This window comes from Erpetoichthys calabaricus, chromosome 10 (assembly GCF_900747795.2).
Source record: "Erpetoichthys calabaricus chromosome 10, fErpCal1.3, whole genome shotgun sequence".
NCBI lineage: Eukaryota > Metazoa > Chordata > Cladistia > Polypteriformes > Polypteridae > Erpetoichthys > Erpetoichthys calabaricus.
Window position 1 is genome coordinate 20,534,318 of NC_041403.2, and position 16,780 is coordinate 20,551,097.

General features: G+C 43.2%; 1 protein-coding gene across 3 annotated transcripts in view; it reads right to left on the minus strand.

Annotated features, from left to right (window-relative positions):
- Window positions 1-16,780, minus strand: part of hsd17b7 (hydroxysteroid (17-beta) dehydrogenase 7) — a 46,319-nt gene that overhangs the window by 10,330 nt on the left and 19,209 nt on the right. For all 3 annotated transcript variants that reach the window (XM_028810990.2, XM_028810989.2, XM_028810992.2), the window contains 5 exons: window positions 16,041-16,244; window positions 15,855-15,947; window positions 15,552-15,666; window positions 11,221-11,415; window positions 4,927-5,031 (listed from right to left, as the gene is read on the minus strand). In XM_028810990.2, coding sequence (XP_028666823.1) covers window positions 4,927-5,031; window positions 11,221-11,415; window positions 15,552-15,666; window positions 15,855-15,947; window positions 16,041-16,156 — 624 coding nt within the window. In that variant the 5' untranslated portion in view covers window positions 16,157-16,244. The remainder of the gene's footprint in view (window positions 1-4,926; window positions 5,032-11,220; window positions 11,416-15,551; window positions 15,667-15,854; window positions 15,948-16,040; window positions 16,245-16,780) is intronic.

The following is a 16,780-nucleotide window of genomic DNA, read 5'->3' on the forward strand; positions in this document are numbered from 1 at the left end:
CACAGCGCAACGAAGCGCGCGCACACGGCGGGAGCCGGCAGCTGTAAGCTAGCACGCGCAGTACAGCTCGAGAGGCGCGAAGCGCGCACACGCGGCAGGGGCCGCAAGCCGGCACGTGCAGCACAGCGAGAGCGCAACTGAGAGCTCCTAAAGACACCGCGGGATGAGGAAGAAGAAAGCCGGGCGGTCACAGAAGACAGCCGCCAGACACTGCCATGCCCTCCAGCAGACCGGGTTGCAGCCGGAGGTAGGTGACGGGCCCAAAGGGGAAGGGCTGCGGGAAGGGTTTTCCGCATTCGCGTCAGCCTGCCTCCTAGGTGGCGAGCCGCAAAGCACCCGGTGGTGGCCGGACGATATCTGTCCATGGAGGGATGGTGGAGTCCGCTCAGCAGAGACCGAGGCAGAGCCGTGTCTTCCCTTCGCCCTGCTGGATCGACTGGGGGAGGAGAGCCCCCACGAGCTTCCCAGCGTGGTGTCACCGCTCAAGGAGCCGGACCTCTTTTCGGAAACAGGTGAAGGGGGGGAGGGCGTGGGTCAGTTGCCCGCCGAGGAAAGGTTGCAGGCGGGGCTGACGGACCTTCTCCCCGAGCCTCTAGCTGACCCGAATGGGCCTGCGGAGATGCCGCAGGGCCTTGATGGCTCGCGGTCGGCGGAAGGGGACAAGGGGAGCCCTAGTCCACCGCCGACCGATACTATTAACTTTTCCTGGGCTACAGGGGAGGTGCAATCAGTTGTCCTCGCCCTGCAGTCCTTATTCAATGTTTTTAAGGTCCTGCAGGAGTCAAAGGAGGGGCTTGAGAAGAAGCTCGGCGGCCTGTGCGGAGCCCTGGTTGAATGGCTTCGGACAGGTGGGTCGTCACCCTCCAGCCTGCAGGACGCAGCGACTCAGGTAGGTGAAACCTGGGTCAAACAGGAAGGAGGGCGGTGTGCAGCGGCGGCAGTGGTGATTAGTACTGCTTGCCAAGCCACTCCGTCCTCAACACAAGACGTTGCCGTGATGACAGACGGCGTGGCAGAAGAGCGTGCGGGGAGGTAGTTGGTGAATATCAGCTGCCAAACAACTCCGCCCCGACTGCCCGCGCCTGTCTTACGGCCGTCTAAAGGGGTGCAGACGGCACGGGGTCTCCCTTCTTCCCATAAGGGGACTCAGACCGTCAGTGCACCCCAAAGAAAGAGGAGGACCCGGACAAAGAGGTTGGGGACTCCTAACAAGGTGCAGCATGAGCCCGTTGGGTTAACGCAGCGGGAGGGCTATGCTGCAGAGGGGCGGAAGTGTCACAAGACCTCCTCAGAGCGGGCTATGGGGCAGGCGTTTCCTGCCTGCTTCCACGCCCGCAAGGGTCGAACTGGAGGGGGTCGGGCGTGCTAGAACTGCGGCCACGGTGGCCACGTCTGGAGGTGTTGTCCAGTGAGGACGTCCGAGTGGCAGGGACGTCGGGGCAGCACCCCCAGACCTGTTGCTTATATTTTCACAGGCCGCAGAAACGAAGCCAAGAATGCCGACTCCCTATCCTGGAGAGGACCGGCCCTCGCGGGGCAGGCCGATGAGCCCCAGAAGCCTCATCTGAGGGAGGGGCCATGTGAAGGACAGCCGGGTCCCATGCCCGGCAGGGACGCCCCTGCTGCATCTATTCCGGGGGAGCCACCATGGGCAGCTCAGTACCTCCCCCGGGACGCTTGGTGGCAGCCTCCCTGGTGGACGATGATTCCCCAGCCTGGCGCAAGGCTCCATGCGAGATGGAGTCCTCCACAGCCTGGTTGGGGGCTGGGATGGCCGCGAGGGGGAGCTGCATGGACTTTCCAGCCCAGCTGGTCGACTCATATAACTTGAATAATGTTCAACGTTTACCCCCTCTGGTGGAATTGAAGAGTCGCATAGCTTGGGGGAGGAATGATCTTCTCAGTCTGTCAGTGGAGCAGGACAGTGACAGCAGTCTGTCGCTGAAACTGCTCCTCTGTCTGGAGATGACATTGTTTAATGGATGTAGTGGATTCTCCATAATTGATAGGAGCCTCTTGAGTGCCCGTTGCTCTGCTACGGATGTCAAACCGTCCAGCTCCATGCCAACAATAGAGCCTGCCTTCCTCACCAGTTTGTCCAGACGTGAGGCGTCCTTCTTCTTAATGCTAAGGCCCTTCTCCCCCGATCGCTCAGTTTAGATGGCCGGCCAGCTCTAGCAAGAGTCCTGGTGGTTTCGAACTTCTTCCACTTACGGATGATGGAGGTCACTGTGCTCATTGGGACCTTCAAAGCAGCAGAAATTTTTCTGTAACCTTCCCCAGATTTGTGCTTCGAGACAATCCTGTCTCGAGGTCTACAGACAATTCCTTTGACTTCATGCTTGGTTTGTGCTCTGACATGAACTGTCAACTGTGGGACCTTATATAGACAGGTGTGTGCCTTTCCAAATCATGTCCAGGCAACTGAATTTACCACAGGTGGACTCCAATGAAGCTGCAGAAACATCTCGAGGATGATCAGGGGAATCAGGATGTACCTGAGCTCAATTTTGAGCTTCATGGCAAAGGCTATGAATACTTATGTACATGTGCTTTCTCAATGTTTTTATTTTTAATAAATTCGCAAAAATCTCCAGTAAACTTTTTTCACGTTGTCATTATGGGGTGTTGTGTGTAGAATTCTGTGGAAAAAAAAGAATTTAATCCATTTTGGAATAAGGCTGTAACATAACAAAATGTGGAAAAAGTGATGCGCTGTGAATACTTTCCGGATGCACTGTATCTATCTATCTATCCTTGTCTTTTATATTTCTGCTGCTGTATACATCTGAATATCCCCATGGATAATAAAGTTTATCTAATCTAACCTAATTGAGGGCTTATAAACTGCTCAAAAAAAATAAAGGAACACTTTGCAAACACATCAGATCTCAATGAGAAAAAACATCCTGCTGGCTATCTCTACTGATGATGTGTTAGGAATGAAAGGATGGCACATCGTTTGATGGAAATGAAAATGATCAACCTGCAGAGGGCTGAATTCAAAGACACCCTGAATATCAAAGTGAAAAAATGATGTGGCAGGCAGGCTTGTCCATTTTGCCAAAATTTCATTGCAGTAATTCCAAATTGTACTCAGTAGTTTGTATGGCCCCCACGCGCTTGAATGCATGCCTGACAACGTCCTAATGAGACTATGGATGGTGTCCTGGAGCATCTCCTCCCAGATTTGGACCAGGACATCACTGAGCTCCTGGACAGTCTGAGGTGCAACCTGGCAGCATTGGATAGACCAAAACATAATGTCCCAGAGGTGTTCTATTGGATTGAGGTCAGGCGAGTGAGCGTGGGGGGCCAGTCAATGGTATCAATTCCTTCATCCTCCAGGGACTGCCTGCATACTCTCGCCACATGAGGCCGGGCATTGTTGTGCTAGGGCCCGCAGCACCAGCATAGGGTTGGACAATGGGTCCAAGGATTTCATCTCAATACCTAATGGCAGACAAGGTGCCATTGTCTAGCCTGTAGAGGTCTGTGCATCCCTCCATGTATATGCCTCCCCAGATATACCATCACTGACCCACCACCAAACCGATTATGCTGAACGATGTTACAGGCAGCATAACTTTCTCCACAGCTTCTCCAGACTCCAGACATCTTTCACATGTGCTCAGAGTGAACCTGCTCTCATCTGTGAAAAGCATAGGGTGCCAATTCTGGTATTCTATGGCAAATGCCAAACAAGCTCCACAGTGCCGGGCAGTGAGCACAGGGCCCACTGGAGGCCTTCAGGCCACTTTCATGAAGTCTGTTTCTGATTGTTTGGTCAGAGACATTCACACTAGTGGCCTCCTGGAGATCATTTTGTAGGGCTCTGGCAGTGCTCATCTTGTTCCTCCTTGCCCAAAGGAGCAGATAGCGGTCCTGCGGATGAGTTAAGGACCTTCTGTGGACCTGTCCAGCTCTCCTAGAGTAACTGCCTGTCTCCTGTAATCTCCTCCATGCCCTTGAGACTGTGCTGGGGGACACAGCAAACCTTCTGGCAATGGCACGTATTGATGTGCCATCTTGGAGAAGTTGGACTACCTGTTTTAACCAACCTCTGTAGGGTCCAGGTATCGCCTCATGCTACCAGTAGTGAAACTGACCGTACCTAAATGCAAAACGAGTGAAAAAACAGATGAGGGAAAAATGTCAGTGGCCTCCCTCCACCTGTTAAACCATTCCTGTTTTGGGGGTGGTCTCAATGTTGCCCCTCTAGTGCCCCTGTTGTTAATTTCATTAACACCAAAGCAGCTGAAACTGATTACTAACCCCCTCTGCTACTTAACTGACCAGATCAATAGCCCAGAAGTTTCATTGACTTGATGCTATACTCGGATTAAAAAGTGTTCCTTTAATTTTTTTTGAGCAGTTTATTTTATATTCTCACCTAAGAGTATACTGTTACAAGATTGGGTTTTTGCAGTGAGCGGGCCATAAATGATACTACTGGGAAGCATTATCTTTTTTTTATATAAATATGCCAAATAAGTGGTATAGACTTAACAGTCGTTTCTAAGATTTGTAGGAATTCTTTTATAAACCAGTGTTCAATATGGCTTTACCTTCTAACTACTGATGACATGTTATTCCATGTTAAAAGTCATTGGGTTTATGTCAGCCATATGGAGCGTGTGTTGTAAAAGGGTGCAATCTACTTTTGTCTCTCCCAAAACTGAACTTTATTTACAAGCAGCTTTTGACAAAATGTTAAGATCCAGGTATGAATTCAAAGGGGTCCACTGATCCTCTTCATAACTGCCAAAATGGATCAAAGGATTTACCATACAAACAGTTGTGTTATACAGAGCAGTCATATACAGTGACTGAAGCGACTGTGAGCGAATAACCACAAAATACCATACCATACTGGCTACAGTGGTGTTAAGAATAAATAATTGAAAGTTAAGATTTTGCACTCACCAAAAACATGATTGGCATTATCAATGTCCAGAAAAAAGATGGTAGGATTCCATATGTAAGGTTTGTCATTACAAGCCCTGGACATGTTACAGATGAATACAGTCCCTGGAAAAAAATTAAAATAGCTTATCAAAACAGGCTGGCACTCTGTCCTTCAGATTTTAAAATGGCATCCTTCACAATGAATCTTACAAATGCAGTCCTACATAAAAACTGTTACAATATCCATGATCCTTTTCTTTGTCTTATTCACTTATATGTTATGCATTGCATTTATCTTTAGAAGATAAATGTTGGGACTCCTTATAGCAAGGAGTTTCAGTCCAGGAGGGGGCCTTCAGACTTTCATTTTAATTAATTAATATTCTTTTTATGTCTTCCATTTTATTTATTTGCACTTTAAAATTAGCAAATTTTGTTTTTACTACAGTATATCAATGCAGATCATCTCAACAAGATCCAAATTAAAAAACTCCTGCTAGATCATTGGGGTGGCTACAGGTGTCACTGTTGTGCTATTAATAATGACAGGCTGTGACTTCAACAAAATCTTTTGCATGAGCGAAGATCCGTCACCGAATGACTAATAACAAATTTATACATAACATTCTGAAACCTTCTTCCTCTTCATCTTTTCTCACTTCTATGTGTGGTCGTTGTGCTTGATCAGCCTTTTCCAAACATCTCAGTCCTGCACCTCCTTGCCAGTCAGACCCTTTTCCTTCAGAACTTCCTTTACTTTATCCATCCACCTCTGCTTTGGCCTCCCTCACTTTCTTTTGCCCTGTACTTCCATACCCATCACTTTTTTGCCCACATATTCATTGTCTCTCCTCATCACATGTCTAAACCACCTCAACCTACTTTCCTGTACTTTCTTAGATATCTCTTATATGTTCTCATAATAGAACATTCTCAAACCTGCGTAATCTAATCAGGGTTATGGGAGAACAGAAATTATTCCAGAAGTACTGGGTACAAGGCCGGAAGCAGCCCTGGATAGGACATCTGTCCATCACATGGCTCACTCATGAACAGGTCCAATTGAGCAACATCATTTAATCTAACACATACATTTACTTTGGTTTACTCTTTGTTGTTGAAGTGTGTGTTATCACCATGCCTAGATTGAAAGCTCTCTGAAGGTTATAGAGGAGTGTAGAAAGGAATTTCAAAAGATCTCTAAAACATCTGGAAAACAATGATTCCACTGTGTGGAAGATACTCTAAAAGTGGAGGGGATTACAAATGACTACCAACTTGTCCTGGCCAGGCTGCCCCAACAAGTTCAACCAGGAAGCAAAGTGCAAGTGTCACAAGTAGTTCCAAAAGCACTTCCAAAAATGGCCAGTAGAGGAAGGTACACCACCAAACCCCTGCATACTTTTCCCACTCACAGATATGTAATACTGGGGGACTTTCCTCAGAAAATAAATGACCAAGTATGATATTTTTATCGCATTTGTTTATCTGGGTTCTCCATATCTACTTTTAGGACTTGTGTGAAAATCTGCAGATTTTTAAAGCCATATTTGTGCAGGAATATGGAAAATTCTGGATTCGTTACCTTTTAAGCACCACTGTACAATCTCAGTAAATTCAATTCCAAAAGCAAAGTTCAAATACAGTATATCCAAAATGATCACAGGTTCAAAAAAAAAAATCACAAAGTACAAGAACTCACCACTCCTAAGCACATTCTCAATGAACTGTCAGGAACTGTGGCAGACTGTCTGGATATTATAGAGTGGAGGTCAGTTCCTGGAGGTGATTGGCATGTGACTCCGCCTCTTGGGGGGTCCACACACAAAACACATAGAACATAACAAAGGCAGCTAATGTGGAAGATGAATGTTCTATTCGTTCCCTTGTACTAACCCCATGTCTTTTTAAGTTAAGCAGAAGTGGGCTCTGCGAGGCCATGCATTGTATAAAAGCTTGCTTTGATGAGCAAACAGAAAAATAGTTGTGCAAGGGACTCAAGATCAAAGCATTCCACACGAGTCTGCCTTGTCACGTTTTCCCCTAGCTTACATTTGAAACGCCATAACAAAGGAGCCAAGAAAATCAGCTCGCACAGGGGCGTTTTAGAAACTCAAGGATTTTGTAAAATAAATTTGTCAACTGTTGCATCGCATAATGATATTAAATCACGCATTCTAGGGGTATAAAAACTTGCCCCACCCAAAAAGACAGGGTTCAGAAGAGCCCTGACGCTGTCATGTAATATTGATTACCTGCTCTTCTGAAACTCCACTCACTGTGATGCTGCAAAATAAAGCTGCTATATAACCACACCTGCTGTCATGTCTGAAGTCGTCCAAACTACTACACATAGTAAAACCAAAAATAAAGAATGATGCATATAAATATCAAAGAATCAAAAATGAACACAAGAGACAAAAACCTGGCTGATAGCAGTGTAAACCACTAATCTACCCTGCCTTCCTGACCTCCCTCTCTTTCTTTCCTAGGACATGAAGTAGAAGTGGATAATGGCCAACAGTGACATTCTTGTTAAAGAATTCCAGGCCCTCGAGAACCACATTCAGCAGCTCCTGACCAGATGGAAGTACCTGAGGGAACTAAAGGCTGGTCTGCTGAAAGAATCTTCCTCGGCAACAGAAATCATTGCAACTTATCGTGATTCAACAACTCTGACCCCACGCCATGCCACTCACTTTCAGTGACAAGCGAGTTTTACCCCCATACCCCTTCGGGACGATGACGATGAGAGAATCGGCCTGTATCAGCTATGCAGGTGGGGGTTTAAGGATAGATCACCTCCATCAGTTCAGGCAAACATCTCCATCCAGAACTGTTTCAACTCTCTCTGCTCCCAACACTGTGCCGGCAGCCCCAGGTGATGCATTTATTATTGGAGATTCTATATTTCAAAACCTCAGTAGGCCTATGTCTTGCCCTAAACAGAAATATTTTGTCACTTGTTTTCCCAGTGCACATGCAAGAGATATTACAAGAAGAGCACCAAAAGTCTTCGCGAGGTACAAGGACAGGGCAGCGGGGACCATCATAATACATGCTGGAGCAAACGATATACGATACCGGGAGTTGGAGGTTCTCAAAGTGGATTTCGCAGGACTTATTGATGAAACGAAGGAGAGGACCCCAGCTGCAAGAATCTTCATTTCAGGTCCCTTACCTCTGGCAAGAAGATTGGATAAATACTACAGTCATCTGCTGGCATTAAACAACTGGTTAAAAGGCTTCTGCAAGGGACAAAATATTGGGTTTGTGGACAATTGCAATCTCTTCTGGGAGAGGCCGCATTTCTTCAGCTGCATCCTAATAGATTTGGTGCCAGGGTCTTCTTCTGAGACCTTAAATATGGCCTTATTAAATATTAGAGTGATAACCAACAAGACGTTTTACATCAACCATCTTATCAGTGATAGGAAAATCGACTTTCTTACATTAAGTGAAACGTGGCTCACCTCTGCTAGTGCAGCAGTTTTAACTGAATCTGCCCCTCTGAAATACAAATTTACTCATGCGGTTCGCCAAGGCAAGAAAGGCGGCAATTTAGTAAATATTTACTCGAGCCAGTTAAAGTGTAAAGATATCGGCTTTGGTACATTCACGTCCTTTGAGTATCTTGCCGTTGTTATTCAAGGAGTTTCTCAGTCACTAGTATTGTCTTTGTATTGACCACCTAAATATGATGCGTCTTTCATTGAGGAATTCTGAGACTTGGAGTCAATTATAGTAACTAACTATGACAGGTTCCTAATTGTTGGCGACTTTAATTTCCCTATCAATATACAGTGGGACATAGTCGCTCCTGAAAAGATAGTTAAAAAACCTTCCAGCACTATTATACTATGGAAGACCCAAAGAGTCTGATTTAAAGAAAACATGCCGGAGAGCGAAACGTAAATGGAGAAAAACTAAATTGATAGTTCCACAGGAAATATTGAAGGCTAATATAATGGAATATAACAACATAGTGTGTATTGAGAGGCGGTGCTATTTCTCTAGAATTATAAATATTAATGCTGGCAATCCAACAGTTTTATTCTCTACTATTGATTGTTTGCTAAACCCAGGTCACTCAATGGAATGCTTCCAAAAAACTAATACTGAAACTTGTGAGGCTTTTGCTATGTTTTTTAAACACATTAATGATATTAGAAATAATATACTACATCCCCCCAAAGCTGATCCTATTAAATCCCGGTACTGCTTTTTAATCAAATTAAATTTGTTCACCAGGATTGATTTACCTGATCTACATAGAATAATTTCGCAACTGAAGCCCTCCACTTGTGTCCTTGACAAAACACCAACAAGCTTTTTCAAAGAAGGATCCAATCTGCTAACTGATAGTTTGCTTGATATAGTAAACTCATCGTTAGATACGGGGGTCTTCCCAGACTGTCTCAAGACTGCTGTTGTTAAAGCCTTGCTCAAGAAAAATAATCTTGAATCTTCCATTTTCAACTTATTTCTAACCTACCTTTCCGAAGTAAAATTCTAGAGAAGGCAGTCATTACGCAGCTAAATGATCACTAGAATAAAAATGCCATTCTTGATAAGTTTCAGTCAGATTTTAGAACAAATCACAGTACATAAACTGTGCTGGTGAAAGTAGTAAATGACTTGCAGGTTAATGCGGACAGAGGCCATTTATCTGTTCCTGTCCTCTTAGATTGGAGTGCAGCATTTGATACCACTGATCATAAGATTCTTACACCTTAGTCAGTGGATGGGCCTCTCTAGCAATGTCTTAAATTGGTTTGAGTCTTACTTAATAAGTTAATTTGTTAGTTGTGATAATTATACTTCAGAGACACATGATATTCTATATGGTGTTCAACAAGGATCTATCCTGGGTTCACTGCTCATTTTGATCTACATGCTTCCATTAGGTCAGATTATCTCAAGGCATAACGTACTACCACAGCTATGCTGACAACACACAACTGTATTTAGCAATAGTGCTTGATGACCCCAACTCTGATTCACTGACCCAATGTGTTACTTGTTGTTCTGAATGGATGAGTAGTAATTTTCTCAAAGTAAATAAGGAGAAAACAGAAATCTTAGTTATTTGAAAGAAATGGATATAGTGAGGGTACTAGAAATAAATTTGATCTATTAGGCTTAAACGTCAAGATGGAGGCAAAGAATTTCGGAGTAATTATTGACTCTGACCTAAATATTAAATCACATATTAATAAGATTACTAGGACAGCTTTTTTTTTTCACTTGAGGAATATAGCAAAAGTTAGATCCCTTATAACTTTGCAAGACGCTGAAAAATTAGTTCACACTTTTCTTTTTAGTAGACTAGATTACTGTAACGCACTCCTCTCAGGACTACCCAAGACAGACATCAATCGGTTATAACAAGTGCAGAATGCAGCTGCTAGAATCTTAACTAGGAAAAGAAAATCTGAGCACATCTCTCCAGTTTTGTTGTCAATACATTGGTTACCTGTGCCATTAAAACTTGACTTTAAAATACTGCTGATGGTGTACAAAGCCTTAAATAATCTCACCCCTATAATTTGGAATGCCAGTCGTAATCTTAAATCTTCAAATGAGTGTCTGCTTATAATTCCAAGAGATAAACATAAAAGAAGTGGTGAGGTGGCCTTCTGCTGTTATGTACCTAAAATCTGTAATAGTTTACTGATAGAATTTCACCAGGCTAATATGGTGGAGCATTTTTAAAAAAACTGCTAAAAATCAATTATTTTAACATTGCTTTCTCAAAGCTACATTTTAGTGGATCCCTGTATATCCCTGCTAAACTATATGTACATTGAATTATCATTTTCATCATGGCTCTGCAATCCATAATAATCTCTACTGTTCTTTTTCTGGTTTTCTGTGCCACCACCGCCTGATCAAGGCACCATGCAGTCCCTACACTGATGGACTGAAGGCAGTACCCCAGATGTCCACAAGACCACCATCATCAATTTTTTTCACATGAATCCTGAATGCCATAAGGACTGATTGACATCATTTATGTTAGGTAGAATGCCCAGTTGGGAACCCCTGCAGATTTTGTTTTTTTTCCTCCGGCCCATCTGGAGTTTATTTTTTTGTTTTTTCTGTCCTGCCTGTCCTTACTTTATTGTTTGTTACTTAGCATTGCCTATTCTTATTTTGATTCATATAAACTTTTCTTTCTTCATCTTGTAAAGCACTTTGAGCTATACCATTTGTATTAAAATGTGCAATATAAATAAATGTTGTTGTTATTGTTGCCAGCCAAGGTTGCATTGATAAACTATCTAAAGAGAAACAGCAAATGGTCTTCACCCGTCTGTTGAATTGCCTGTTCAAGGCCAAGCTGAGCAGGTCAGAAGCATATTTGGATGAACTATAAGATTCTATTCCTTGACTATGCTGGTAGTCATCCAGGCTGAATGCAGATTTGTGAGCATTGCTGGAGGAAGTCCATATTAGCTGGGAGGTCATTGAAGGACAACATAATAGTGGTTCCAGCTCCTTGATCTGTAAAAGTAAAAAAAAAAAGAAGAACATGAATGAACCAAACAAAGCCTATTCCAGGAACATCAAGCACAGAATGCCAGTCCATTGCAGGTCTCACTCACATAAACATTAATACTGAGCCAGTTCATTAGTACGAGTCATATCACTACACAAACTGGTGAAATTCTTACTTGCTATACATGTCTGGCCAACATGCAACAACACATTGCCACTCTCGAGTGGCATGACAAACCAGAATGGATTATAATACAAAATTTCACTTTAAATTGATAGAAAACACAAACCAGCATACATGATGTACTTATTACTTAAACATTTCAATGTTGTCTGCTCTCTTTCATTATTTAAATATACAACAACAGCAAAAAAAATAAATAAAATAAATACACATTCTGCGGACCAACTGCAATATAAGGTAGAAGAAGGTGTGTGAAGTGCAGCACAAAAACACCCAATAAGAGTACAAAATGTCAGATTTCTCCGTGTCTAGTGGTAAACAAATTGTTTCAAGGACTGGCATGAAAAATACTTTTGAAAGTTAAGGTTTGGATAAGTACATAATTGAATGTATATAGGTGCTGGTCATAAAATTAGAATATCATGACGAGTTTGCTGGCCAATCAAGAACAGGGATACCATGGTCCTTAAACCAGGTACTGGTAGCTTTGGCACTGTGTGCAGGTGCCAGGTCCTGTTGGAAAATGAAATCTGCATCTCCATAAAGTTTGTCAGCAGCAGGAAGCATGAAGTGCTCTAAAACTTCCTGGTAGACGGCTGCGTTGACCTTGGACCTCAGAAAACACAATGGACCAACACTGACTGTGGAAACTTTACACTGGACCTCACGCAACGTGGATTCTGTGCCTCTCCTCTCTTCCTCCAGACTCTAAGACCTTGATTTCCAAAGGAAATGCAAAATTTACTTTCATCAGAGAACATAACTTTGGACCACTCAGCAGCAGTCCAGTCCTTTTTGTCTTTAGCCCAGGCGAGACGCTTCTGACGCTGTCTCTTGTTCAAGAGTGGCTTGACACAAGGAATGCGACAGCTGAAACCCATGTCTTGCATACGTCTGTGCGTGGTGGTTCTTGAAGCACTGACTCTCCCCCACATTTTTGAATGGGTTTTGTTTCACAATCCTCTCCAGGGTGCGGTTATCCCTATTGCTTGTACACTTTTTTCTACCACATCTTGTCCTTCCCTTCGCCTCTCTATTAATGTGCTTGGACACAGAGCTCTGTGAACAGCCAGCCTCTTTAGCAATGACCTTTTGTGTCTTGCCCTCCTTGTGCAAGGCGTCAATGGTCGTCTTTTGGACAACTGTCAAGTCAGCAGTCTTCCCCATGATTGTGTAGCCTACAGAACTCGACTGAGAGACCATTTAAAGGCTTTTGCAGGTGTTATGAGTTAATTAGCTGATTAGAGTGTGGCACCAGGTGTCTTCAACATTGAACCTTTTCACAATATTCTAATTTTCTGAGATACTGAATTTGGGACTTTCATTAGTTGTCAGTTATAATCATCAACATTAAAAGAAATAAACATTTGAAATACATCAGTCTGTGTGTAATGAATGAATCTAATGGAATTACTGAAATAAATCAACTTTGTCATGATATTCTAATTTTATGACCAGCACCTGTATAGTAACAAATTGTTTACTTGTTGCTTCAGAGTGATATAGAGGGTCTGTTTGTGTACATACGTATATTTTTTCTAGCTGCAATACTTGTTTTGAGAGATTGCTTAGTTGCAAGAGATTAAATGTTTCCAAAAATGGGACACCTTGGGCCAAACAGTACAACTTTGCAGCAATGCTATGGGATATGAGGATATGACATCTAAACTTGGTTCAATGATTGCTGACAGACTGGTGCACAAGAGAAAATGGATTCCAGGATTGTGCATAAAATGTTGGCTATGTACTTTAAAATCCAGTTCTATTGGAGGAAAACTTCCTAAAGCACTAAATTGTTTTTGTGTAATAATCTACAAAACAATGCAGAGGGGCGGCACGGTGGCGCAGTGGGTAGCGCTGCTGCCTCGCAGTTGGGAGATCTGGGGACCTGGGTTCGATTCCCGGGTCCTCCCTGCGTGGAGTTTGCATGTTCTCCCCGTGTCTGTGTGGGTTTCCTCCGGGCGCTCCGGTTTCCTCCCACAGTCCAAAGACATGCAGGTTAGGTGGATTGGCGATTCTAAATTGGCCCTAGTGGGGTGCTTGGTGTGTGGGTGTGTTTGTGTGTGTCCTGCGGTGGGTTGGCACCCTGCCCAGGATTGTTTCCTGCCTTGTGCCCTGTGTTGGCTGGGATTGGCTCCAGCAGACCCCCGTGACCCTGTGTTCGGATTCAGCGGGTTGGAAAATGGATGGATGGATGGACAATGCAGAGGAAAAAAATGGTCAAAACCAATGAATAAATCAAATTCCAATGAATAGTTAAAACCAGAATTACAAGCAGAAATGGGTCTTTTCCCATTTTCGTATACAAGTGTCTCATACTCTTTTCTGGTCTGTTCAGCAGGTGGGAGACACAAACGAACAGAACCCAGGCCCCCATGGCTCTCTCTCTCCCAACCATCTCTGATAAGTACCCACACCGAGTCATCTCAATCTCATCCTGATCTCGTTTCTTTCTCTCTGCCTTCAACGATCACTGCAGAGAGCTTTCTAGAGTCCTTGATTGTTTTTGCTCCCTCTGGCTCAGCATTTTTGACACTCTTTCTTCAAAAACGGCACTCCTTGCACACCTGTTGTAGACTCACACAACCAGCACTCTCTCTTACCCGCATACTGGTTTCCAAACCTGATTCTCATCTCTGTCATTCCCTTTCCTGTGCTTTGACTTTTCTTTCTTTTGCTTGTTCTCCCTTCTTTCTGCCTATACTCAGACCTTCATACCCAGGTGTGAGGAGTAGGTGCTGCCCTGTATGACCAACAGAGCTGCTAATGAGGCACAGCTATGTATCAGCTCATTTCCCCATTAAGTGTCTTTACTATATACACCTACACTTACAAGTGTGAGTTGCACTATTTTAAAAAACAAAACCTGCACTTCGCTATGGGCCTAAGACACACCATGCCACAGCTGAGCAAATCATGTAGAATTCTTGTCTGCTCCCTGGCTTATTTTAGGAGGCCTCACACCTATTTTGTCTTGAAGGAAACTCCATTTCAAAACAGCTGGTACTTGAAGTAGTGTAGTGGCTGATCTCTCTTGTACTGAGTAAATGTGGCTGAAGATCTGCATGGTCGCGCTCATAAAAACAGCAGGATTTCATTTATCCTTTTTACACTTTTTTTTCAATACACACACCATTTGGGGCTCCTTGCTGTTTTTTTTTTTGGGTGTTTAGGTTTGCTTAAAAAGTGAAACCACCTGCTATTCCAAGAAGACAAAGGAACAATGTGCCGGAATTAAATCCAGGCCTCTGCAGATTTATGAGAGGAATTGTAAACCACTGAGCCAGCATGTCAACTCGGTAATAGTTATGACTACAAGTCTCAAGATACACAAGCCTCAAAAAGTTGCAAAAACACTTCTAATAATGACAATTTAAGGAGGATATACCGCCAAAGACCAGCAAGATAAATGGCCAAACTTCATAAAAATAAAATGGTTTTATTTTTCATAAGGATGCTCTGTCACAGAGAAGCTCAATAGGCAACCTAAGTTGAATACCATCCTAATTCAATTCAGTTGAAGTCATAAAACAGAGCACAGAGGTAAATTTCTGGAGAAATCAAAAAGCACCAGCACCCATAAGACAATATCTCAAACTCCCAGACCGGATTCAAAATGAACCGCCAGAAATTATGGGAGATACTCCAATTTATAGGGCAGTTCCCCCTCTGCCCGGGGGACAACCCACAAAGCACATGAAACATAGCCGAGGCATCAAAATGGAAGCACAAGCAATAGCAAATAAGCACAGATAAACTTAATACATACAAAAGAACCAAAAATTAACAAAAGTGACATAAAACATGAATTTAGATCCAGGCCGCGAGGAACCCTGGCTGAGCCGTGACGCTAATTGTCAAAGTAAAAACTACAGCTCTAATCTCTCCCATGGATCTGCTAAACAAATAAGTAAAATTTGTAAATGATGTAAATATACTGCAATCATATATCACATACCAGAATAAAATGACCAAAGACATTAGTAGCAAAAACCTTCTGTAATCCGTTCGCATTGACATGATCCTCTTGGGTCAGCAGGCCTTCTCCAGTTGCAAACATTCTTACCACTTTCCTACATAATCAAATTAGAGAAAACAGTTCAGTTAATAGCTAACAATCAGCAGGCACTTTAAAATACATAAATAATATGCAGTATCTCAAACTTTAAGACCAAAAATGTGAAATGCACTGCTGGTAATGGGAAGGACCTATGTGTAACTTACTTTCAGGACGTATTCACCATTTTTTCCAAAGTTTTACCTGGAAAAGAGGCCTTTCACAAACACCTTTAGGTTCAGCTGAGGATTGGGCATAATCCCTGCATTGAGGTATATGTAGTCTAATCTCGAATATCTGAGAAATAAGAAAACACATTCAAAGTAACTATAAAGATCTGTCAGTTTATTGTAAAAATTGTTAGGGTAATAAAACACAACTCACACCTACCTCTTTTTGATTTCTTTGGCAGCCTCTAAAACAGAATTCATGTCGCCAACATCGACCTTCAGGAGGGAAATATCCGCCTCAGGGTGGGAGTGGAGTAATGCAGACCGGGCTGCCATTGCTCGCTGTGTATTTCGACATGCCAGACAGAGGTGGATTTCAGAATCGGTGGTGAGAAGTCGCTCACACAGAGCCAGGCCAATGCCACTGAAACAAAACAAGCAGCACAGGCAGGTCAGCTCCAGGATGGCACACACGAAAAAGATTAACCAACTCTCAAGCATACTACTACGTCTTAACCAAAAATGAAAAGATAAACTATTGTATCAATACAATTGCGTAATTTTTTTTCAGAGTCTGTAACCTGTGAGTTACCTTTTTCCTGATTTTGATCGGGATTCATATGTAACTGTATACTTTTTGTAAAGTCCCAAAAAGCTTTTTTTTTTTATTCCATTTCAACTAACACTACTGTTTTTAGAAGACATGATTCACCAGCATACTGTATGTGTATCTGCTTATATCCCTTCGGCGATTATCTTTTACAGGTAGCAAAACTTTACACCGGCTGTTACAGACTGAATCAAGGCTCCTTCTTTTTGGGCACATACACCGCCAGCACGGCACTGCCAGATCTAAACACTAGCACGACAAATTGCTCGCATACTGAAGTGACTTTAGCTGCAGGTGGAAGTCCCATTTTACTTCTGGTGCCAAGTGGAGTTATGTCACGGTGCAGCAGT